The 25,834-nt window shown below is 40.9% G+C and overlaps 2 protein-coding genes across 2 annotated transcripts in view; one reads left to right on the top strand and one right to left on the bottom strand.

Annotated features, from left to right (window-relative positions):
* The window catches only part of GRAP2 (GRB2 related adaptor protein 2), a 118,630-nt gene that overhangs the window by 77,551 nt on the left and 15,245 nt on the right, over nt 1-25,834 (bottom strand). The gene's annotated exons all lie outside the window — the stretch shown is intronic.
* Nucleotides 8,542-25,834, top strand: part of ENTHD1 (ENTH domain containing 1) — a gene marked incomplete at its 5' end in the record, with an annotated part of 69,137 nt that continues 51,844 nt past the window's right edge. Inside the window, 3 exons of the mRNA XM_054987741.1 lie at nt 8,542-8,899; nt 14,333-14,542; nt 16,481-16,599. Coding sequence (XP_054843716.1) covers nt 8,542-8,899; nt 14,333-14,542; nt 16,481-16,599 — 687 coding nt within the window. The remainder of the gene's footprint in view (nt 8,900-14,332; nt 14,543-16,480; nt 16,600-25,834) is intronic.

The following is a 25,834-nucleotide window of genomic DNA, read 5'->3' as shown; positions in this document are numbered from 1 at the left end:
GCCATATTCAAATAGGGGGTGGGGATTTCTACAGTTTGGGTGGGGTTTCAGATTTGTACAAAAATCCCCAAAGTTAAACTGGGACTTTATGTTTGCCACTATGGAAAAGCTACAATTGGGAGAAAGATTCATCAGAGCAATTAAGGAAATTTATAGAGACCAGACTGCAGCAATTGTGGTGAATGATGAATTGACCAAGAAATTGACGATAAGTAAAGGAACAAGACAAGGTTGCCCGTTATCTCCATTGTTGTTCATTTTAGTATTGGAGATTCTGATGATACAAATATGTCAAGATGATGAAATTCGTGGAATAAAAATAAAGGACTATTCATATAAGGTCAGAGCATTTGCGGATGACATAATGTTAATTGTAGAGGACCCATTGGAGAACATGCCAAGAGTGATAGATAAGATCAAGGAGTTTGGAGACTTGGCAGGTTTCTTCATTAACAAAAAGAAGTCAAAGATATTATGCAAAAATATGACTAAGCAGAAACAACAATTGTTAATGGAAACAACGGATTGTGAAGTAACAAGTAAAGTGAAATATTTGGGAGTCGAATTAACTGCAAAGAACATAGATCTATTCAAAAACAATTATGAAAAACTATGGACTCAGATAGAGAGAGACTTGATTAAATGGAATAGATTGAATTTGTCATGGTTGGGCAGGATTGCAGCAGTTAAGATGAATGTGTTACCAAGAGTAATGTTTTTGCTACAGACAATACCAATCATCAGAGACTCCAAACAATTTGAAAAATGGCAGAGGAAAATATCAGATTTTGTTTGGGCAGGCAAGAAGCCTCGAGTGAAAGTGAAAGTTTTACAAGATGCAAAGGAAAGAGGCGGAATGCAACTGCCCAATCTGAGACTTTATCATGATGCAATCTGCCTAGTTTGGTTGAAAGAATGGATGACATTAAAGAACAAGAAACTATTAGCCCTAGAGGGATATAAAAAAATATTTGGATGGCATGCATATTTATGGCATGACAAAGTAAAGGTCAACTCGATGTTCCTGCATCACTTTGTTCGGAGAAGTCTATACATAATCTGGAAGAAGTACAGAATTTATCTACAAGAAGGAACCCCTTTGTGGGTGGTTCCATATGAGGTGATAGACTCGAGAGCTGTTGATAATGAACAACAATGTTTAACGTATAAAGAAATAACTAAAACTGAAGCATCCAAACTTAGAATAAAGACACAAGAGGAACTATCACCTAACTACGATTGGTTCCAGTATAGACAGATCAGAGACTTATATAATTCGGACTCTGTAAAGGGAGGTATACGAATAGAGAATTCGGAACTAGAGCAGACCCTTCTTAAAGAAGATAAGAAAAGAATATCCAAGGTATACCAAGTACTGTTGAAGTGGTATACCGAGGATGAGATAGTTAAAACACAAATGGTGAAATGGGCTATAAACTTTAATAAAGAAATAACAATGGAGGCATGGGAATACTTGTGGAAAACTACAATGAAGACAACGACATGTATTAATATCAAAGAGAACATTTATAAAATGATCTATCGTTGGTACATGACACCAAAGAAGATTGCGCTAGGGAATTTGAATACTTCTAATAAATGCTGGAAATGTAAGAAGCATGAGGGCTCCCTCTATCATATGTGGTGGTCGTGTGAGGTAGCCAGGCAGTACTGGGGGGAAATAATAAGAGAAATGAGTGAAATTTTACAATTTCAAATTAATAAGAACCCAGAACTCCTGCTACTGAACTTGGGAATGGAGGGAATTCCAGCCCAACACAGGACGTTGATATTTTATATGACAGCAGCAGCTAGACTTTTGTATGCGCAAAAATGGAAAGTACAAGAAGTGCCAACTATTGAAGATTGGACTTACAAATTGCTGTATATGGCTGAAATGGACAAGATGACAAGAAAATTGAGAGATCTGGACTCAGGGCAGTTCAACACAGACTGGGAGAAGCTGAAACAATACCTGGAGAAGAAATGGGAGGTGGGAGGAAAACTGTGGCAGTTTGAGAACTACTGAAGTATTGAAGTAGAGGGGGGAGACTTTACCGGGGGGAGAAGAGATAAATGTGAATTAATAAGCAGTCAGATTAATAGATTGACATATATATAGATATATATAGGTTAACAAACAGAACATAGAGAAAATAATTAATTATAAGGACTAAATATAAGGAGCGATTAACTAACAATATTTTCTTTTTTTTCTGACAAGTTTTGTACCAAACTGAATGTCTGAAGATATAGATGGGTCAAATTGATTGACTACGTGAGGAGAGATATATAGAACTATTATAAAAAGATAGAATGAGTAATATATATAGAGAATAAGTCAAATTGTTTGATATAAACGAACGTATGATCTATATGGTTTATGATATATAGAAATACCTGAAATTGAAAAATTGGGATAAATTGTTTATCTAAGATGGAAACAAAGGCTTACAGTTTGGGCATATAATGTTAAAAATAGTTAAGGATGTACTGCTTAGAATAATGGAGAATATATGTTTGTTTTAGATAGAGGAAGCTAATAAAAGTAAGGGAAAGGGGACAAAGGGTTGGAAAGCTGTTGGAGGTCAACAAAAAGGGGGGGAAAGGGAGGGGGTTAGAGATGAAAAAATTGGGGAAAATTGAATGTAAATGTGGAAATAATGGATTCTAACCCAATAAAAATTTTTCAAAAAAAAAAAAATCCCCAAAGTAAAACTTTTTTAAAAAGCCAAACAGAGAAGCACAGGCATGCACATCACTCACAACTTTTAAAAAATGCTGAGCAAGATCTCATGAGATCATGGCTGACTTGATGGGATCACCTAATAACTCTAAGCAGAGATCTGGGATAGTGCACAACAGACAAGACCCTACAAATAGGATTATCATCTTCAAGGTGGGGCCTGAAGGTCTCCCAGAATTACAACTAGGGTTGCCAACTCCAGGTTGGGAAATTCCTGGAGATTTGAGGGTGAAGTTTGTGGAAGGAGAGGTTTGGGAAAGGTAAGGACTTGAGCAGAGTATAATGCCACAGAGTCCACCCTCCAAAGTAGCCCCTTTCTCCAGGGGAACTGACCCCTGTGGTCTGGATAATAGTTGTAATTCCAGGACATCTCCAGGAATTACAACTGCTCTCCAGACTATACAGTTCAGTTCCCAGAGAAGAAATGACAGGTTTGGAGAGTGGAGAAACATAAATCCTAAAGTGTCATTATATCTCTGCTGAACTCGCTCCTCTCCCCATATTCTCCCTTCCTCTGGCACTGCCCCCAAATATCCAGGAATTTCCCAAGGTAGAATGGGCAGCCCTACCTACAGAAAGGGTTCACTTTAAAATAATAGTTTCATTGGGCCTTAGAAAAAGTCATAAAGAGTCACTGCCTCTTGTTCCGCCACTCCACAATAAAGTGGTTGAAAAAGCCCAGGAATGGATAGAGGCAGAGTATGCCATGTTGGCCCCAGGAGGTGGGGGGGACACTACAGTGAGGAGCACGTAATGTAATGTTATCAGCTATATCACTCAATGAGAACAGTTATAGTTGCTGGCCAAAATCAAGAACAGAATGAGTCATGCTTAATATCATGCCCAGCTCTGTTGCTGAATTATGGCCTCTGGATTTGTTTTCTGCATTACATGGGATGGAGTCCACATTGATATAAACTGGTAATAAGGTGATGAATGAGGTAATACATCTGATGACCGCATGTCCTATTTTTCTGTACTTGTGATGTCTTGTAAAGCTACCACAGAATTAATGTTTCTCCTGGATATGACTGTACAAGAGTTAGCATAATTTAGACACCTGCATTTGAGAGCAAAAAGTCACAGCCTTTTGTCTCTCTTGCAGGAGAGGCAATACAAGTGAAGAAAGCAGATGGTAAATCATTCCGCTGTCAGAACTTAGTGTGATAGATTCAATTCTTAAATTACTGAAGAACATCTTTACCCAGCAATCCAAAAATGCCCCTGGCACGTCCCTCAAAGTTTAACCCAATGCTTTGAATCTTTGTTTGCAGGACACGCTGCTTCACGTACACTAATATCTCACTTCACACTAAGCCTCCTCCCTAAAAAGTGAAGCCCAGTCCCCCAGATCAACTTACATTATGGCCTTGGTGCTTCTCATATAGTAATTTAAAAAATAATAATAATAGTTTATTATACAGAGTAACCAGACAAGATGCCTCTCACTTTCTTGTTAGTCATTACAAAACAAAGGGCCTCTATAAAGGTATTAGCCCCAGCGTGGTGCTAATATACCATATTCTGCTACAGCAGGGAACCGTGAGGAGATGCGTTTGGAGAGAGAAGGTCTAGACAAGTTGACAAAAACTGCATCAGGCAGGACCTAAGCAAGATGCAAAGTTGTATTTTGAAACAAGGAAGCAAAGGAAGGGAGGGCGGGCCTATAGAAATCAAGATTCTGATTGGAGAGTGACTAGGAGGGGGATAGTTCTGCAAATGATTGATGGCAGTTTGAAATACAGATGGAAAGTATCTTAACGGTCCCAGATGAGCTGTTTTCACAGGTAGAGAGTGTTAATGTTCTTTAATACTGGATAAAGCCAATGTCGTCGTGTATATTGACCTCTGAAATGCTGAAAGAGTTCTGTGTTTGCGTTAGGTTTGCCAGGTGCCCACCAGTGGCAGACAAACTCCTGGCAATTTGCCTTTCTGTACAGCGATTGCTGGCGATCAGCAAGAGGGTGCAGGCTGCCCAAAGATCACCAGCCATCGGCAGACAGCCTGGGCAAAGGGCCACGCATGTGCTCCTGTGCTCCACATGTTGTTGTTCCGGTTACACCAGAAGTGACAGCATCATGTGAGGGCTGATTCCTTAAATATTGGCTCAAAACATAGTGTGCCTATATCTCTCGCCCCCAATAACCCCCCAAGCTCCACTGTTTGCCAGGAGGGACCTGGGAACCCTAGTTCCTGTGTCAGATTTTATACTTTAAAAAGTACACTGATATGAGGGGACGTGGCTCTTTTGAAGCATTTTGTTACTTAAACAGATATAAAGAGTCTTTATCCCAAGAGAAAAAACTCCCTTCCTAAAAAGGTTCAGCAGATCTACTTGCTTTTATTTTCTAAGAAGTTGGTTAAGGCCATATTTTTCTGGAGAGGAAAAGGTGAATGTTACTCCAAATGTCATACTTTATTAGAAATCTATTGCTACTTATAACATGCTGTTTTTTAATACTGAATTGATTTTATTGTATTGTATTGATTGAATTTTATTGCCAGATGGAGTGTGCTGCCAAACAAATGGATTACGATTTTGTGCTTTATATTGATTTAGCAGGTTTCTGGGTCAGGCAAATAACTATAAAGAAAATCTATGAAAACTCTTGAAATAAAAGCAGTCTGGGACTGACTGGAAGGCAGTAGGATGAGCTTCCCTCTGTAGCAAGTTTTGAGTGACTCCAACAGAGCTATCTAGTTGGTTTGTAGGGAAAAAACAGATCAATGTTTGCTGCTAAATAACCAATGTCACAGTTCAGTCTCTGCCTCGCAGGAAAGAGAAATGAATATATAAGCAAAGAACAATTCCTTTCATTGAAATTTTAAAAGATTAATGGAAACACATGATGATGTTTTTTCTGTGTAGCAATCCTGTAACCGGAAATTTTATGGTAAGGGGGTATGAAGGTTATAGCAGCCCTTGGGGGAGGGGCAAGGGTTGCCAAGTCCTAGTCCAGTCCTCTCATCCTTGACTGCTGATCTCCACTGTCACTCAACAGGTGGCAGGGGGAAAGGGGGGGGAGGTGAGCCAGCATCACATCACTTCCAGCATGAAGGAGAAAGTGCCATTATCAAGGCAGCATCACACTCCCAAACCCTACTGCTTCAACCACAGCATTTTGGGGGGATTCTAGCGTGTTGCCATGGCATGATGACACTTCCGGTTCCTCACTGGAAGTGTGTCAGCATGACACTAAAACCATTGTCCCTGCTGCCACCAAGTTTCTCCTGCCGGGGAGCCAGCTAGGGTATAATGATTAAAAACAGGATGAGTAAAAAGAGCATTTATTGTTTTGCTCCCCCCTCCCACAGCCCAACCTAATCTTGAAGGAAATTTCCTGCTGAAATCAGAGAAGGAAACCCTAAATAGTATAAATTTCACTGTCCAGTGTTCTCATTTGTCTACATGGACATTAAAGAGAGAGAAACAAACAAGAAAGAATCAAAGAGCCCAGGGGGAAAGGGTGATTGAACAGAGCAGAAGATAATTAATTTGGTCAGGAAGGGGTTTACTGACTCAGCTCCAGCCAGCTTGCAGCTTTTCTTCCCACAGGACCCAAACTGTGCATACATTTTCTCTTATATCTCCAAAAGGAAAAGAGCTAGAGACTTTTTAACATTAAGTGGAAATTTGGAGTTGAAGCATGACATATTTTGGGGGGGATTGCCCTCAAATGCCTCCCCTATAGCTCTGGACCTGCAGTCTGCAGAGTGAAACAGAAAAAAATATACTGCATTTGGACTACAAAGAAGAGTGAACTGGCAAGCTGCAAAACATGCAATTCCATCCCACTAAAGACTGTTTTCTCTCCTGTTTTTTATATCTGTTATTGTTATTTTAACAAAATTAAAACAATACATTTTCTATCAAACTCATGTGAAGATGTGCATTTCTAAGATAAAAGATAATTCTTATATTTTCAAAAATTAAATAGATAACATTTTGACTTTGTTTCAGATTCCTGCTTAGTCCTAGATTTAAAATACCTTTAATCAGGACATACAATAGCGGTCAAAGAGGACAATGGTATTAGCGTATTGAAATATGCAAGATGGAAAGCAAACATATTTGTCATGAATTTTAATATTTTGCCATTTGTGCATGTAAAATCTGATTACAAGCGTGTCTCTAGCTGTTGCTGGGTGCATGTCAGAGCTTGAAATCAATTTGATACATGATCGTGGCAGTATTCTCTGGTGACTCAGCCAGGCATTGCTCAGAGACCTACCCATCCTGATGCTAACTAATGAAAAAGAAGGGAGGGTTGTAGGAAGAACATTTCATAAAGATGTGAACTGACAATTCACAATCATTTAAGCTGTTTGGAAGCTGCATTTGCTTTCTGTGCCATCATTGTCGCAACTAAAATGCACCCCCTGTTGCTGGCACCAGCTGTGAAAGCCAGAGTCAAGCTAATCAGTGTAGAAACAAAATTTCCACAGTTTAGCAGAGTGACCATTAGGCAAATGGGCTCTGGCTTTTCTTCTTCCATTTTCCTCCGCCTTTTACTGCCTCTCAGAATGCTGGTTAACAACAAATGCTTGATATATCTTCCACTGATGCATTCAGCGCCTGCAGACCTAGCTTAGCTCTGCTAGATCAGGGTAAATTAAATGTCTAGACCTTCATTTTAATAACTTTTCTCTTGTTTTCAGAGCACGCAGAAGGAAATTTTGGTTGAAATGGAGATACCTACTATATAGAGTGATTAGTCCAATATGTATAATATTGTTTGCACAGCTTTGATTTGGTTCAGAGGGCTTGTTCCCAAGGTCTGGAGGATCAAGATTGTGCTGTAGTCTTGCACAATGGACTCCTTATGGGTTACTGCTAATTAGAATGGCTTCCAAACCATGATATGGAAAAGATCTGCAAACCATTTTTTGGAGGTAATCCTGATTAGCTCTGGATATACTTTATCAAATTTGGAAATCATTGCAAACTATGGTTATGATTATGAAAACTAAGAAAGGGAGGACGTAATTCAGAGTGAGAGGGAACGAGGAAGGGTGAAGAGTGAGAGAGCTTGCTAACTAACAGCACATTCCCAGTCATCAGACCATGGTTAGTGCCAGGAATGCGAGGACTAAACTGAGTGACTCCACTGCAGGTACTCTCAATCTATGGCAGAAGCTAAGTTATAAATGCTAAAATAGGATTTTGAATTTTAACAACTTTAGCTCATGTAGTGCTTTGCTCAGAAGGTAAGCAGATGGGAAGAATGACAACAGAGAGTTTTGCTCTGGTATACCAAATCAGGCAAATTGAAGGCAGCATTACAGACTACTCTTTTAGAGATTATCCAAGATTTCATCTGTTGTTTCCCTACAGTTTTGAAACATTTGAGTGCAGTTACCATAATCACAGTACTCTTGGATTCTCATAGTTGGAAAGAAGATAATTCTTTCAAATTAACTATTCAACAAATGTTATCTACCACAACTGGCCACTTAAGGCTGCCACTTGTTTCCTGAACGAGGCTGTGTGCCTTTAACAGGTTCACGATAGGAAGAGCTCCCACAAGCTGTTGTTTCCATGACTGAATTTCTGCCTTCGTGTTTCTGTTAAGGTACAACAGGTACAGTATCTCAAGTAAGAAAAAAGTGGCAACTATAGGCCCATCATGCCTCTCCTTTTTTCAAAATTCAGAGTGATAACATAGCAATCTTGTGCTGTTCCATTTGCAGAATCATAGTGGTTCACTGCACGGAGAAACGGAACTCAAGAAATACATCACAGCAAAAAAAAATTCCAGCATTTCTTGTTGATTTTATAAACCAAGTAACCATTTCCCACATCCATGGCACTCAGAAGGCACATGAAGAACTTTGTGAAAAATTATTCTGAAGCTGAGATAAAAGTCAGAGAAGCAACATCTAATGATCCTTGGGGTCCCTCCAGTTCTCTGATGTTAGAGATAAGTGACTTCACATACAACAAAGTTTCTTTTTCTGAGGTTATGAGCATGATATGGCGCAGAATGAATGACCACGGTAAGAATTGGAGGCATGTGTACAAGTCTCTCACCCTCTTGGATTATCTCCTCAAGAACGGATCAAAGAAAGTCATTCAGCATTGTCAGGAGGGATTGTATAACATTCAGATGTTAAAGGACTTCCATCATATAGATGAAGCTGGAAAGGATCAAGGTAAAATGAAAAACACTTTTGAGAAGACAATTAAAACTAATAAAACTAATTTGCAATGTGTGTATGTGATAGGATGACTGAGCCGAGGATGGGAAGACGACTATGGTTGGGAATTAGGATCTACAAGGATAGTGCCAAAAGTTTCGAGAATAAATCAAAATGAGCATAAAAAGCATTATCCTGTAAGAGGCTGATACCCTTTGGATCAGTGGTCTTCAGACCATGGGCTGGAACCTTGAAGTGGACCAAGAAGCCTCTCCTGCAGCATTAAAAACCCCTACAGAGCTGCCTTTTAGATCAACTTGCTGCATAGAGAAGATGCAAAGCCACCTGCCCCACGATTACGATTTTCCACTGTAGGTGGGGGAACCTTTCTGACATCACCCCTTGTCCCCCACCTGCACTCAATGGAATGGAGGGGGTAATGGTGGGGAAAAACAGAATTAGGCAATGGTGCAATGTCATTTCTGGTTGAAACACTGGAAATGATGTCATTGCAATGCTCTAGTAAAAGAACTATAGAGAGCAGGGAGATCCCTATGATGCAATGGTGTCACTTCTGGTATTTCAGCTGGAAATGATACCTTGAGATGCCATTCCCTCCTGCCTCTGTGCCCCCCCCCCCGGCGCCTCTGCAGACATGCTTCAAGGAGCATCAGGTAGGAGCAGCGTGATCACTCTGCAGAGAGCATTCCTCCACAGAATCTTCCCTTGGTTTGTTCCTCACTGCTGTATACCTTTGACACAGGTGAGGTCTTTGACACAGGTGAGGTCATAACTCTGGCTTTCTCTCTTCCTGTCAAGTGCCTCTAATATCACATGGCTTCCTATCACATTTGCAGCTCACTTGGTCCTAGGATTACAAAGGCTGAAGACCACTGCTTTAGAAGATAAAAGTCTGATAATAAGACTTAGAAGGTACCCTGTGCACAAAATGCTATGGAATTGATAAATGATAATTAAAACTTCTATTACTTTAAGAAGTTTATATATTAGATTACTATAGCTTTTAATTAGGCACCAAGCAGGATGGAGTTACATAGATGTTTGTGTTAGCTTAAAAGTAACCCTATGGAAACACAAACACGAACCTAATAATATTTGAAAAATCATTCAGGTCATGAAACAACATTGCATTGGAAGATGTATTCAATTATTAACAGCACTTGCTGAGAGTAACATTAGCTGGTAGATGAAGCAAACAGTCTGTCAACTTTGAAACCATGATATCTCTTATCAGAAGAATTACAATGGTGCCGGGCAAGTGACATCTGACAAATCTGATCTGCATACGAAGTGTGCATTCCCAAATTTCTGAGCAGAAAATATACATGAAAATCACTGTTTTGGGTTGTTACTGTGAGTTTTCAGAATGGTTACACAAATCTGGGATTCTTAGTCATTCATACCCCTCCCCTCCAAAGTACAGCTGGCAAAAGAGGCACCTTGTTCAGGGGCCTGTAGCATTGGACCCCTTGGTTCAATTCACTTGAAACTTGAAGATGCTTTTATGGACTAGATGCACTAGTTCCACTGCAATTTTGGTGTCCTTTGGTTGAAAATCATCCATTCAAACCACACAAATCCACCATAGGGAAAAATGGCAGAGCTGCTGTTCTCCCTCTATCCCTCTTTCCTCGCTTTTTACTGTGTGAAAGGGAAGATACAACAAATCAAAACAAGGAAGGATGCCAAATACAGAGTTTTCAGTGAAAATGTAAAAGAAACTGTCAGTCACTGTAAGGGCAGGAAAATGAAATTAAGACAAGTTTTTAAAAAAAAAATACTGGTGGCTGGCTAGCACTCTCCCGCTAGGCTACGGCTTGACTACCATCCCCCACAGGAATCAGTAGAGAGAAGTGCACCTGCGCCAAGAGGCACTTATTTCAGGCATCTGTAAAAATGAACCCCCTTATTCAATCTATTTTAAACTCAGGGGTCTTTAGAAGGAGGACTATGCTCTGTGCAAATTAGGCACCATTATCTTTATAAACAGCTACCCCAGACCCTCAAATCGACAGTGTCCTATCCAAAAATCAGCAGTAAAAATCCCCCCTTGAATTCAAAACTATAATGAAATTTTTCTTGGAGCATACCCCTATTGTACATGATACTTATAAACAGGTTCCAACTGTGACAGACTTTGTTTTTTAAATGATTTAGATATGCCAGTTATTTTTGGGTATGCAAACCTTTAGGTTGGACCTGGAGATCTCCTGGAATTACAACTGATCTGCAGACTAGAGAGAGGGGTTCCCCCGAAGGAAATGGCAGGTTCACAGGACAGACTCTCTGGCATCACATCCCTGCAGAGGTTTCTCCCTGAGTCCTGCCCTCCTCAGCCTCACCCCCCTCCTCAGCCTCACCCCCAAATCTCCAGGAATTTCCCAACTCAGAATTGGGAACCCTAACTCTGCTTGATAAAGCAATGTCATAGCATGACTTTGGAATTATTTCTAAAATTGAAGAGGAGTATGGTATTGCTTCACCTCCTATTGAAATGAGTGAGAGAGTGACTTGCAAATATGGCTGTTGTGGGTTTTCCGGGCTGTATTGCCATGGTCTTGGCATTGTAGTTCCTGACGTTTCGCCAGCAGCTGTGGCTGGCATCTTCAGAGGTGTAGCACCAAAAGACAGAAGTCTCTCAGTGTCACAGTGTGGAAAAGATGTAGGTCATTTGTATCTACTCAGGAGGGGTGGGGTTGAGCTGAGTCATCCTGTAAGAGTTTCCCAGGGTGTGGAATGCTAATGGCGGGAGACTTCACTGTATCCTGAGGAGGTTCTTTTGCATATGGATTGGTACTTGATGTGCTAATCTTCTCTGCAGGGCTATTGTCGGGGATAGAATGTTTTGTTAGCCTGGTGTTTTTCAGAACTGGAAACCCCAGTTTCTACCTTTCAAAGTACAAGTAGGCAAAGTACAAAGTAGGCAAAGCATTATGACACATTACACCAGCAGTCCCCCACACAGAAAAATAACACAACTCACTTAACATCAGAGAATCACAAAAGCACAATTCCTGTCAAAAACACGTTATTTCTTGAACAGCTTTAGGTTACACAGCAGGGGGGCACACCAAAGGGCATTCCAGCATTCCACCTCACAAAACTAACACAACTCACTTAACATCAGAGAATCACAAAAACACAATTCCTGTCAAAAACACTTTATTTCTTGAACAGCTTTAGGTTACACAGCAGGGGGGCACACCAAAGGGCATTCCAGCATTCCACCTCACAAAAATAACACAACTCACTTCACATCAGAGAATCACCCAAACACAATTGCTGTCAAAAACGGTGAAGTGGGTTGTATTATTTTGTGTAGTACACTGCTATCATGCCCTGTTGTGCCCCCCCCCCATACTGTGTAACCTAAAGCTGTTCAAGAAATAAAGTGTTTTTGACAGGAATTGTGCTTTTGTGATTCTCTGATGTTAAGTGAGTTGTGTTATTTTTCTGTGTGGGGGACTGCTGGTGTAATGTGTCATAATGCTTTGCCTACTTGTACTTTGAAAGGGAGAAAATAATTTTTTTAAAACTTTATTTTGTGTTGTTCGTGTTTTATTCTTTGTTGTGCAGTTGGTTCCCATCATAGGGAACAATGGGGCTGGCTGGCCAGCCATCTCTGTAGGTGGTGGGGGAATTTGAGGGAGGGTGTCTGTGGTTCAGGTGCTCTTTCACAGGGACCAGCTGGCACTCAGAAGTGTGCCCACCATTGTGGCACCCCTGGGCTGTGCAGAATTGCCCAGGGAAAGAGAGTTTAGAAGTTCCCAGCATAGGGAACAAAGGGAGAGGGCTGGCCTTTGCCAGCCTGTTCCTGGGGTTATGGGTGTGGGGCTGCTGGGGGTGGATTTGGGTCTGTGAGGGGCTAATGTGGGGATTTGGGTCTGTGTGTGGCAGCTGGAGGGGAATTGGGTTTGTGTGGGGCTGTAAGGGGTGGACTTTGGGGGCTGAGAGCACCTACTTGGGGAGGCCATGAAATGCCTCCCCCCCCAAGTGGGAGCAGGCTGAGCCTTGGTGGGGGGTGGGAGGAAAGGTGGGAGAAGGGCCCCTGAGGGTTGGGGGGCATTTTGCATGTGAAATGCCACCTCTGGCAAAGGAAGCCTTTCTCTTCATTTTTTCCCCATAGGAAAAAATGAATGAAGATGTGCAGCAGCAACCTAAAGCTATGGCTTTTTTTAGGAGAGGATGGGGGACCTGGTTTGGGGGGCCATAACATGCCCCCCCAAAGTCCAATCGTTCTGAAACTTGGGGGGTTGTTAGAGGGGAGTTAGAGGAAGGTCCCCACCAAATTTGGGGTGATTCGGTGGGAAAATGCCTCCCCCAGGCTTCAGAGAAGCCTGGGGGAGGCTTTTTCCCATTGAAAAAGCTAACCCGAATCAACCCGAATCAATCCGAATCGGTAAACCCGAATCGGCTGGGCGATTCAGGTTTCTGCTAAACCCGAATCGGACTCTCGATTCAGGTTTAGCAGATTCGGAAAACACGAATCAGGGTGCCTTTGCACACCCCTAACTCTAGCCAAAGAAATACTATGTTCAACAACAATAGTATTGTAACAATACTGGGATTTTTTTTCTTTTTAAGAAATATAACTGATTTACATAATTTTAATTGACCGTTTATAATTTCTCTTTATGAGTTCTTTCCCTTTCCCCATACTATTTCTTCTTTCCCCGCCACTGGCAGCCCCCAAAGCCTCTCTACTTTCCCTACCACCCAACCCACCCTCATCTGTCCCTTGTCTTCAGCTGTTCCTCCTTCCCTTCCCCTGTTAGTTTCTCCCCTTTTCTTTTCTCCAACCCACCTCACTACATTTCCCCCCGTTAGGTCCCTTTTCTTTCCCTTTTCCCTGCTTCCTTCCATCTTTTACCTTCTTACCATCTTTTACCTGCCCACTTCACCTTGAGGACAGAAATCTAGGCCTGGAAGGTTTAGCAATACTGTAGTTGCCTAGCATCCCTCAAAATGGCCCCAAGATCTGAGAACTTTATCTTGCAAGATCTCAGTGGGTATTCATCTGTTAAAGCTACAGACATTGCTTTAATTATTTTAGAGTCTTTTAACCCCCACCGGTTTTCTTTTTTAATGATTTTAGAAATTTATCCACAAAGCAGGCTTGCTTCAAGTATGTAGAAAATACAAACTGTCCCTGGCCCTATTGTATGGATTGTTTGATCCACAATCTAGGGCCCAGTTCAGAATTAGGCATAATGATAGGAATCAAACAACCGTTGAAGCCTTTTTCTGCTGCTCAATTGTCCTAATATCAAGAGCTCAACATTGTCAGATATCTAGAACAGAACATTACCTGACACTTCAATGTCTTTTGTAGCCATAGAGACTTGTGAAAGGCCAAGCAATCAATACAGAATACAGTTGTAATCTTTGTATCCATTTATCAAATGTTTTTTTAAAATTTTTCAACAGGCTTTTATGTAAGGGAGAAGTCTAAGCAAGTTATTGCCTTATTAACAGATGGACAGCAACTGCATAATGAACGAGAAATAGCACGTCGGACTAGGCAACGCACTTCCTATTCAACGCTTTTCCCTCCAAAGACTTCTGGCAAAACTTGTTCATCTGCGACACCTGCCTCAGATCCCATTTCAGAGATCCCTCCTTCAGAAAATATCCCATGTAAGCAGCACAAATTTAAATTACAAGCACATGCATTTCAAAGCTTTAGCAATTGCAGTCTCAGCATGCATTCAGATCCACTAAGTGCTTTTGGTCACATCCCTTGCTCCCAGCCTCAGTTGTCATCTTTCACAAACAGTGACCTAGCTGCCTAGCAGTGACATGATGAAGATTAACAATAACAATTGTAAATGTGTTGTGACACAGACCATGGCAGAAATGATTCAACAGAGAGTATTGGAAAGTAATTGAAGATACCAAATCCCAACACCTTTTGAGTATACCTATTTTTCCTCAAGGCAGTATTAGAGCAGCTTTGCCATCTGGTTCTTCAGTGGATTAATTTGAATTGCTCCAGTGACAAAATTAGTAATGTTATAGCCAACATGCAGTCTGGTAAATGTGGCAAGAACAAAAGAAGAGGGCCAAATTTGTGAGAAGCCCTTGAGCTGGAATTTTAAACTTTCTGAAGTTCAGGCCTGAGGTAAAGTCAGGATTCATATATGGAACAAACAGCTGCTTGGGGTGCTATGATGAGGGAGGGTGGATTTTGCCCATGTGGTGTCCCTGAGTTCTTGTCCATCCTGTTGTTCCTTGCTGGCCAGCCATCTTCCCCCCCCCCCTTCACCTGTCTGTAATCAGAGAAGGATTGGCTGTCTTCAGAAAGCACCATCCCATCCTGATTGTTAGGGGTGGGAAGGAGCTTTCAGAGACCTTCTCTGATCATGAATGTGGAAAAGGGAGGGAAGAAGTGACAGCCTAGAGAAAGAGGGGTTTAAAAATACGAAATCTCTAGTTTGCTTTGGACACAAGCATCATGGGGTAGACATACTGGGATCCTTCTCCTGTCATTGTTGCTGTCAATCAGGTTAAGCATGCTCGGGTACTTGCAGCCTACTGTGAACCCAAGCAACCAGGACAGCAGAAATGTCCCACACCATCGGTGCCATTGCTGCCCCGCACCTCGCAGGGATAGCTTGGGCGTCAGCCCACTTGCGACAGCTGAATGGATTGAGCTGGCCTTCAGTAAATTGGCAGTGCTAGTTTGTGATATTGACGGTGAGCGTTATTTGCTGTTAAAATTAAGTAGGTTTTCTGAAACAAGTCCTTAAATAAGAATTCAGATGAACTGTGCTTTCTTTGGCCTTTTTGTCACTGTAATCAGAGCAATTGCTAGGGTGCTGGAGCGCTAGGCAAGGAAATACATAAATGTGAATAATTATTATTAATCATTAAAAGATGAAAAGGATGAGAAAATTCTTATTAGAAGAATTTGAGAAAGCAGTTAATCAAATACAGAAATTGCCCTACAGCATCAATTTACTGCTTTACAAATTTTTCCATTTGTCTCCAAATAAAAGTCCCTCTCACAGGGATGTGGCCTTTCCATTATCTTTAAAGTAGTCTCTAAATTCCGTTTTAGCTGTTTGTAATGTGAAACACATACCTGCCATGTTGCAGTAATAATGTCCCTTTTAAATACTAATTAGAAGATTTGGTAGCAGAGAGGGCTGACACTACCCCTGGTTATCTAGTTTATTCCCTCAATATAGTGTTCATATAAACAAGGAGTACAATTTGATCTTCACATTCATTTTCTCCTGCTGGAAAAAATAAAAGATCTATTTCACATACTAAGGATATCAGTGAAATTATTAGGTAAGAATAAGAGTGCTCTGTTGAAATTTTATTCTGTCTGGGCTTGCCAGTTATCACAGAAAGTTATAAAAACCGTTCGCATTCAGACCCAGCCATTGGCAAGGAACATTGCAGTTTATGGACTGAACAAGACTACTGAGGCTTTCTTTTCCCCCCAATTAACTCCAGAAAATTTAACATCTGTTTAAAACTTCTTTTTCATTAGGTGTGTATTGTATGCACAAAACTATAGATTATAGATAAAGATATCTCTCTCTCTCTCTCTCCCCCCTTTGGCAGATTTTTCCCTTAAGGCATCACCTGCAGCTGAACAAAGGCAGTCTGCTCAGATACCAGGTAAAGAAGAGAGAGCATATGAAACCGCAGCACCCAGTATTGTCACAAAGAAGACATCAGAGGTAAATTGTATGCAGCATTTGTAGGGACGAAATAATAGATTAGCAAAGTAATTCTAAGGATATTTTCCTGGGAGTAAACACTACTGAATCAAACATGACTCCCAAACATTTTATTTATTTATCTATGAAGAGCCCTGTGGTGCAGAGTGGTGAGCTGCAGTACTGCAGCCCAGGATCTGCTCACGACCTGAGTTCGATCCTGGTAGAAGCTGGGTTCAGATAGCTGGCTCAAGGTTGACCCAGCCTTCCATCCTTCCGAGGTCAGTAAAATGAGTACCTAGTTTCCTGGGGGTAAAGTGTAGATGACTGGGGAATGCAATGGCAAACCAAGAAAACGTTGTGCCAAGACCAAGAAAAGTCTGCCAAGAAAACGTTGTGATGTGACGTCCCCCCCATTGGGTCAGTAATGACTCAGTGCTTGCACAGAGGACTGCCTTTACCTACCCCACCTTCCACCCCAGTGGGGACCCAAAGTGGCTTATATCATTTTCTTCTCCTCCATTTTATTCTCACAAAAATCCTGTGAGGTAGATTAGGCTGAGAGTGTGTGAGAGGGAGGATCCTATCTTGTAAACAGGAGGCAGATTTGTTAAAACCATGATAAACTGGGGACAGAATGACCATAATTTCCTATTACCTCTAGAAAGGAAAATACTCTTGAATGAAGCTAGATTATGAAATGGCTTTTACCAATATGAAATACTCTAACACATTACTGAAAATGGTAGTTTTTTTTAAAGCCTGTTGTCCCAGAACATATTCCTGTACCCTCAAGATTTGGCCCTCGCTTGTGATTGTGAACAACAGTAGCCTTTGCCTCAGGAGGCGTGATATATATAATAGATGTTTCTGTGATAATTCCATTGTTGTAGAAATCAGTAGCAAACAACCTCAGATAAAACACTGGTAGTGTTTCAGCATTCTAAATGTGTTGAACTGTTCACCACACTCCTCACTTCTTTAACTATCTCTGGCTCTCAAGCCCCCACTACTGTGACATGGCAAGCAGGAGAAAGGCTCCTGAGGCATTTTGTACCCCTTATAGCAGGAATACACAGAATCAATACTACAAATAGTACATCACAATTGCTGAGATGTAACAAAACAGGGAATAGGTCATGCGTATTGAATTGCTCTATGCTGCAGACTCATTAGTTGCATGAGATTCTCCAGGCAGTTTAAGCAAGGTTTGCGAGATGAGCCTGAACCATAAATAAGACATAACGACGATTTAGTGAAAATGAAAATATAACTGAGCAAGAAGCAAAACAACATGGTGAGAACAATAATAATAAAGTGGCAAGATGGTAAGAAATGAAGTATTGAGCTGTATATATAGCATAATAACAAAATGTTTTAATTCAGAATACAGTTTAAAACCAAAAAAATGTGTAAGGATTGGTAATTTTATTTTTAAAGCATGAGGCTTATTTTGATTAAAAATTGGCAGGGTAGATGGTTTATGAAGGAATTTTCACTTCAGTGTAGCACTGATATGTGAGTGTATACCACTATTATATCTGATATAGTAAAACAGCTACCCCTGTGCTGATGATGATAGTGGCAAAATCAGGGCAATATCAGCAAGGTAGGGGTCTCTGCTTACTCAGGAGATTCCCATGTAGGCAGAAAAATATGAACTTGTAAATTAAATGAAAGTCTCCCCCCCCCCACCCAAAAAAAAGAAAAGAAAAAAGAACAGCTTGATGGACTACCCATGTTCCTGGAAGGTTTAGAGCAGCTGAGTGACAGTTAAAGAGGGAAAACATGAGAGGGGGAGGGAATATATTTTAAAATATTATAAAAATATAATTGTTTATTTGTTGTTATGTTATTGAAAAATAGTTTCAGAAAGTTTGGAATCTAACAAGTTGAGACACCTTTTAAGTTCCATTGTTTGTCAGTTGTTTCCCAAGCCGTGTATATCATCTATCTTGTGTCCTTCCTCTCCAATTCTTCCTTCATGATTTCTTCCTTTCCTTCTCTCTAATTAATTAATTTGATCGGAAGTGCCATCTGGGCCAACCAACCATTTTGCTACCCTAGGCAAACTCAATGGTCATAGCAAGAGTGAGGGAGGAGTGCCTCGTCCCCACTTGGGTGAGCTGCAGAGGCCCTCTGCAGGTGTTCTTGGTTGGGTGGCAGCAGAACAACTGGAGGACTACTCCTGCATCACCTTGCTAGCTTCACCTGGGACAGAGACAGCAGCAGCATGCATATAAGAGGTGATGATAGACACAAACCATGCCTGTCACCTCCTCCCAGATCCTGCCTTCTGCTCCTTTGACATCCCAAACAACCTCTTAGATTGGTTGTTGGGGGTTTTCCGGGCTGTATTGCCGTGGTCTTGGCATTGTAGTTCCTGACGTTTCGCCAGCAGCTGTGGCTGGCATCTTCAGAGGTGTAGCACCAAAAGACGTCTTTTGGTGCTACACCTCTGAAGATGCCAGCCACAGCTGCTGGCGAAACGTCAGGAACTACAATGCCAAGACCACGGCAATACAGCCCGGAAAACCCCCAACAACCATCGTTCTCCGGCCGTGAAAGCCTTCGACAAAACCTCTTAGATTGTTTGGGTGATGAATGAGCCCTAAGTAACTTACCTGCTGGGGATGCTGTTGGGTGGGGATAGGCTCTGGGCACAATTGCGTGGCTTTTCAAGAGGCACTGTGTGGTATAGTGGTTGCATGCTGTACCGAGACCGGGGAAATGCATCTTCAAATTCCATGAAAAAAAATGGGGGAAAGAGATCTAAAAATAAAATATGTAAAGAAGGAGAGGATCATAAAAATAACTGATATACTTAACGTCAGGGGTCATTTCATAGAAAAAGAGCGGGAGGAACTCATTAGCATAACTCATTAGCATATGCTACACCTCTTGCCATCACTGGAAGTGTGTTATTAGTATAACTGATTTGCACATGCCTCACCTCCTGACATCACCTATTCTGGCTGTTTTGGACCCAATCCTGGCCATTCAGGGCTGAAATTGGGCCCAAAATGGCAAAAAGGGGCTGAAAATGGCTGAAAAGGGGCACAAAATCGTCAGGATCGGGCCGCTGCTGATTGGGAGAGTGATCCACCACCTGTCAGAGGCCCGATCCGGGCCATTTCGCCCCCGATCCAGGCCAAAATGGGCCCAAAATGGCCGAGAGTCAGGTGGGCAGGGCCTCCTGACATGTGACCTCTTTGGGGAACTGCTGGAACTGCGTTCCTGTACGTCCCCCCTCGAAATGAGCCCTGCTGAACGTAATAGAACTGTTGTCTTTACATTGTAAGTCACCTTGAGTGGCATAAAGCAGAAAGGCGGCTAATATATATTTTAAATAAATAAATATCATTTATGTATAAAAAGTGTCACTTTGACATGATAAAGTGTCAAAAATTGATCAAATCTAGTAAGTCATAAAGAAGACGATCAAACTAGATAAACAAAATTACACAATTTGTAAGACAGCACAGAAAATTTCAGTAGGAATAGTTTGGGAAATAAATGATCAGACACAACTGTGTTTTTGTAGTTGTTTCTTCTGAGCTTCAGGATTAAGGCTTATACCAAAATGGGAATAGACTGGTGCTCAGTTTGTGTACAAAATCATTGTCCGGGCTCTTCAGTGTTATTTCAGATGAGATTCAAGTTTCAGAGTCTGAAATCCAAGTACTATCTTTTGAAGTTGAGGGCAAATTTCAATCTCAACATGTGTGATTGTAGTGGATACTAATGGTTTTAGATGAGATGAAGGCCAGCAAAGAGATCATGACAGGCTTGGGGGTTTTTTTAGCTTAGAAAAGGGACAACTTATGGTGTATGACAGAGGTTTGTATAAACTCTGTAATGGAGAATACATCTGTCAGTGGAGGTTAACCATAATAGCTAAATGGAACCTCCATGTTCAAAGCCAGTGTACCATTAAGAACCAGATTTTGGAAACAAGGCTCAGGGGATGATCATCATAATCCTCCCATGCTTGTAAGCATATAGTGGCATTGGGCAGGCTCCTATGGGCAAGAGAAGGCCCCTTCATCTGACCCAGCAAGGCATTTCTTAGGTTTGTATCCTGATTATTATTGCCAAAGTTGTCTAAGCCCTACTGAAAATATTCCACAATTTTGTGTAAATGGTGTAAATTCCCCTGTACTCATGAAGTGTCTTCATTTATTAAAATCAGTAACACTCCCCACAGTTCAACTTTCCTTATGTTCAGATGAAGTTCTGTATCATCAAATTTTGTAGTGATAAACAGAAATGCCATTTGATGATGCTCAGTCATTCTATATAGGTACTGTAGGAGGTCTTCAATAAAGAGAATAGCATAGGGGGAAAGTTTAAAAGATCTCATATCTGTGGTTGCACAGGCAGAACCTGCTAATTTTGCTCTTCTGAAAAATGATTTGAGATAAACTATTTGAACTCATTTTGTTTTCCCTGTACCAACTAAAGATTTCAGTTCTGAGCTGTATTTTCTCTTCTCCTTCTGCTTCAGTTTCATAGTTAATCGTTCTTATCACTTGTATGAAATTTCAGTTTCAAGTCACTGTTGTTGACTAATTAAGCCTCACTTTAATTGCTATTAACGTCAACATTTACCTAGATAATGTAGCGTGTCACAGTGGCTTAGATATTGCATTTATTTCATGTTTTATAAATAATGAATTAATGAAAAGTCTGTCGCCCTAATAGATATTTATAAATTTCTTTCTTGTGGGGACCCAGTATGTAGGAGTATCTTGTTTCATTTATTACAGGTGAGATTTGTTTATAGAAAAAAATTACTGTAATGTGAAAGGCTGGTTGGGGTGGCTGCTCTAGAATTTATTTACTCTGAAGACTGTTCCATCCTGAATGATTAGATTTTTAATCTGAAAAAGAGACTTAGAAAATAAAATACTCAGTAAAATAGTTTGAGTTCTATAGCTATTTCCCTATACAAGTTAAACACAACCCCCTGAAAACTAGATGAAATAAAAAAGTCTTTTAGCAGCTCCCCAACGTGCTTCAGGTTTGGCAAGTGAACAAAGTTTTGTAGCTGTCAAAAGCCACTAAGGATTACTCTCTAATTACCTAGATAGCAGCATACCAGGCCATTTTGTCTGGCACTCAAGATCTCCATTCAGTTAACTGAGGCACTGGCATAATCACTGGCGCTAGTGATGCAGGCATGGCTTATGTCTATCGTTACCTCCCAGATCTGCACAACCATCAGCTGAGTACAAGGGAATCCCTGTGATACTGGCAGTGCCCCTGGAACTTGGCTTGCTCCAGGTTTGGTTAGCCATGTACAATCCTTGTCTTCCCTCAGCCTTATTGTTTGCCTGCACACCTGCATCTTCACAGGTAGATGCTGCATTTCCTTTCAGCACTTAAACCCAATACGGTGTTGGCTTCTGATTCTTGTTGGTCTACGGAACATAAGGAAGACAGTCTGTCACATCTGTTGGTGCCAAACTGCTTAAGTCTTTATAAGTCTGTAAGTCCCTTGAATTGGGCCTAGAAGAAAACTGGAAAGTTAACAAAGATGTTGGAATAGTGGAATAATGTGCTCTACCCATCCTCCTATGCATCAGGAGGCTACTGCCATGTTTTATATAAACTGAACTGTCCACATTGTGACCAGCTCTAAATCAATTGTATAACAGTAGTCTCAATTTGGAAGTTTCAAAAACAAGAAGGAATGACTCAAGATCTACAACCTTTTCGTAAGAAATTGGTAAAATGTGATCTTGATTACAACCACATATACAATTACACCCCCACAACTTCATATATGACTGCCAGAAAAACAAGATATAAAGCCAGTGTCGTATAGCGGTTAGAGTGTGACCCAGGTTCAAGTTCCCGCTCTGTCACAGAAGCTTGCTGGGTGATCTTGGGCCAGTCATACACTCTCAGCCTAACTTGCCCCACAGAGTTGTAAGGATAAGATGGAAGAGAATGATGTAAGCCACGTTGGGTCCCTATTGGGGAGAAAGTTGGGGTATAAATGAAGTAAATAAGTAAAAATAACAAAACAAGCAAATAAAATACATCTCATTATTAGTAACAAATAGACTTAAGAGTTTCAAAATAGGACTCTGAAGAGGCAGCACAGAAATATTCTAAGTAAATAAATTTTTAAAATGTTTTACCAGCACTGGAAATTTCTGTTATAAGCTGGTAACTTGCAAATGTGCCAGTTTGCAAACTATCACAGAATTTTAGAAGTGAGGACAAACAGCAGAAAAAACGATGACATCCATAAATTTTGAACAAAGGGCTGACTGAAAACCCATTTCGTACCTGGTTAACCCTGAGTAAAGTATTAACCTCTGGCACACACAACACTCTTATTGTATTGATTGGTGTTAGCTGGCTGGGATGGATACGGTCCTGTTTCAAATATTCCCCATTACATTCTCTTCCCTCAATGCATCCTGTGCGTCTCTGGGCAAGAGTGGCTGAAACCGAACCAGATACGAAGAATAAAACTGGAAATGAATTTTTAAAAAACTCTCCTGCAGGTAGAAGACTGCAAATTCAACTGAATGCACATGATTTTGTCTGCAATAGAAGAACAAACTTCATCACAGGGAAGGCTCTGTCTCCCAGTGGAGGTAGCCTACATATATCAGGCCTTTCCCTGCTTGACACAGTTCTGCTGGATGTTGGTTTGCAGGTATAATGGCATTAGAGAATAAAGATTTCTTCACTGTTTCAGCATAATCTTTAATCAATTTATGTTGTAGCTAGTCAGCAAGTCTAGTACAATTATGCTAAATTTGCTCTCTTGCTTCCTTTGCAATTCAGATGGACCTATAAAATGAAGCCGCACGGGAGAAAATACTTGGGAGACATCACGGCTGTAACCCTAGTTAGTTAGTTATTACAAAGGTTAAAAATGTCTTTAATAGAGCAGCTCTCCATATAGCAGGGTAGTACAACTGGAACTTATCTAAGATCCAACCTGAACCATGGCCTTTCTTTAATATTATGAATGCCCCAAATCCAAATAAAATTATTTCCAGCATTCATGTGTGGTTGGGAACCTTCTACTGTGATCGTTATTCTGGAGCTGCACCATCTGGCAGTGGGAGGTGAGAGGGTCAACAAGGGGACAGAATGACCCAACGGATGTACATGACAAGGGCGCTGTCCAACCAGGATTGCTTTCTGAGGGTCTCACGCAACAGGATCTTGATTTCTTTGCCAAGGTTTCCAACTTCCACTAACCATTACACTGTCAGTGAATTGGGATGCTCTGTTTCCATGGGTCCTGTTTGCATGGCTATTTTTTTCACCTCTAAGGATGTGTGTGCCTGCTGAGGAGGAAGAAAGTCTTCACAATGAGGCGTATGGAGGCAGGCTCCCTTTGCCTGATAGGCAGCTTGTCTTTGCCTGAGAGGATGAGAAGCAGAGACTAGCCATGCTACCATCCCCTGTACCTGGGATAGACAGGTGAACATGTTGCTTGCACTGTCTAGAAGGCTGACACTGAGGCAGCAGAGGCAAGGCACTTTAAATCCACCATACCCCACCTCTTTCGTATGTTGGGCATGGTACAGCACTTGCAAAGAGAGAAGCAAAGGTGTCATTTAAAGTCTCCTTCTGAGGAGGAGGACACATATGCTACACATAGGGGAGGGGTGGATTTCTGGGCTTCCCTCCCAATAAAAGAAAATGTTTCCCTCTAAAACTGATGGAGATAGCTAGAAGGATCCATTTCAAGAGCAGTGCTAAATATTAAATCCTATACACACCCTATCACATGTAATAAACATTATGGATGTACTGATCTCAACTGCTAAACTTCCCGAGATGTCTGTGGGGCAGACATCACATGCTTTTCCTTGTGACACTGATTTTTTTTTGCTTTCATTACCACAAACTTGTTTTGCAGTTGACAGATCCCTTAATCTCCCCATTATCAGCAGCTTTACCTGAGCCATCACTTCACATAACAATTAGCTGTATTCAGGAGAAGAATTAGTCAAAGTGATGAACCTGTTTTAAATCTGCACATTAATCTAATTCTAAAATTGGAGAAACTTTCAACTTTACTATACATACATATATACAAATTAAATATTATAATACAAATATGAATGAACTGGGTATGTCATTGGGGCATGCTAGTATTATATTATGAGGATAAATGAATCAAAAAGTGTCCTAAACATATTCAGATTTCATTGGTTCACACATTTCCTAGACTGACCAAAGCATGAGGAGTTAACTAAATAAGAGCATTTAATATTGAGATTTGGAGCAAAAGTTGTTGTGTTTCACATATTTTTGGAATCTCAAAATAATAAAGGCAATACTGTGCCAGAATCAGTTCTTTTAAAATGTCAATAGAAACCAAGCAACAGGACGCTGGTATAGACAGGTATAAAATATCTTTGGGGACAGGGAAATCACATCAATGGGAATAATTATATAAACTTTTATGCTGGAGGAGGGATTTTCAGATTGTTGTCATCTAACTTCTTTCTAGATACAGGGTTGGATCCAGGGTAAATGTTCTAGTGGCAGAATGGAACTTTTTTTTGTCACCCCTCCTCAATGAAATGCTGTTCTTGGAGGACAGGGGTCCTTAAGGAACAACAGAGGGGAAGGGGGAATTGGTGCAAACAACACAGGATTTAGTTTCCTGGTTTTCCTGTGCAAAAGTCTGGTTATAGTCTGGTCACTGAAGTTACAGATGTTAGAAGGAGGAAGGTAAAAGCTTGAACTTTAACACCAAGTTGAAGAGCAAAAATTAGAAAATGACATTCTGGAAGTGTACATAACATCTTGTTAAAACCTTCCGTTTTAACAACATCTTGTTAAAACCTTCCGTTAAAACCTTTACTATTTACCTAAATGTAAACATAATTAATAGGTTAAAAAAAGGTAAAGGTAGTCCCCTGTGCAAGCATGGAGTCATTACTAACCCATGGGGGGGACGTCACATCACAACATTTTCTTGGCAGACTTTTTGTTACGGGGTGGTTTGCCATTGCCTTTCCCAGTCATCTACACTTTACCTCCAGGAAACTGGGTACTCATTTTACTGACCTCGGAAGGATGGAAGGCTGAGTCAACCTTGAGACGGCTATCTGAACCCGGCTTCCGCCAGGATTGAACTCAGGTTGTGAGCAGAGCTTGGGCTGCAATATTGCAGTTTACCACTCTGCGCCACGGGGCCCTTATATAATTAATAGAGGAATTACTAAATAGACTTAAGAATAATGTTGTATCAAGATGCATAAATAAC

This window comes from Eublepharis macularius, chromosome 9 (assembly GCF_028583425.1).
Source record: "Eublepharis macularius isolate TG4126 chromosome 9, MPM_Emac_v1.0, whole genome shotgun sequence".
Classification (NCBI taxonomy): domain Eukaryota; kingdom Metazoa; phylum Chordata; class Lepidosauria; order Squamata; family Eublepharidae; genus Eublepharis; species Eublepharis macularius.
This window is presented reverse-complemented; position numbering and strand designations above follow the sequence as displayed.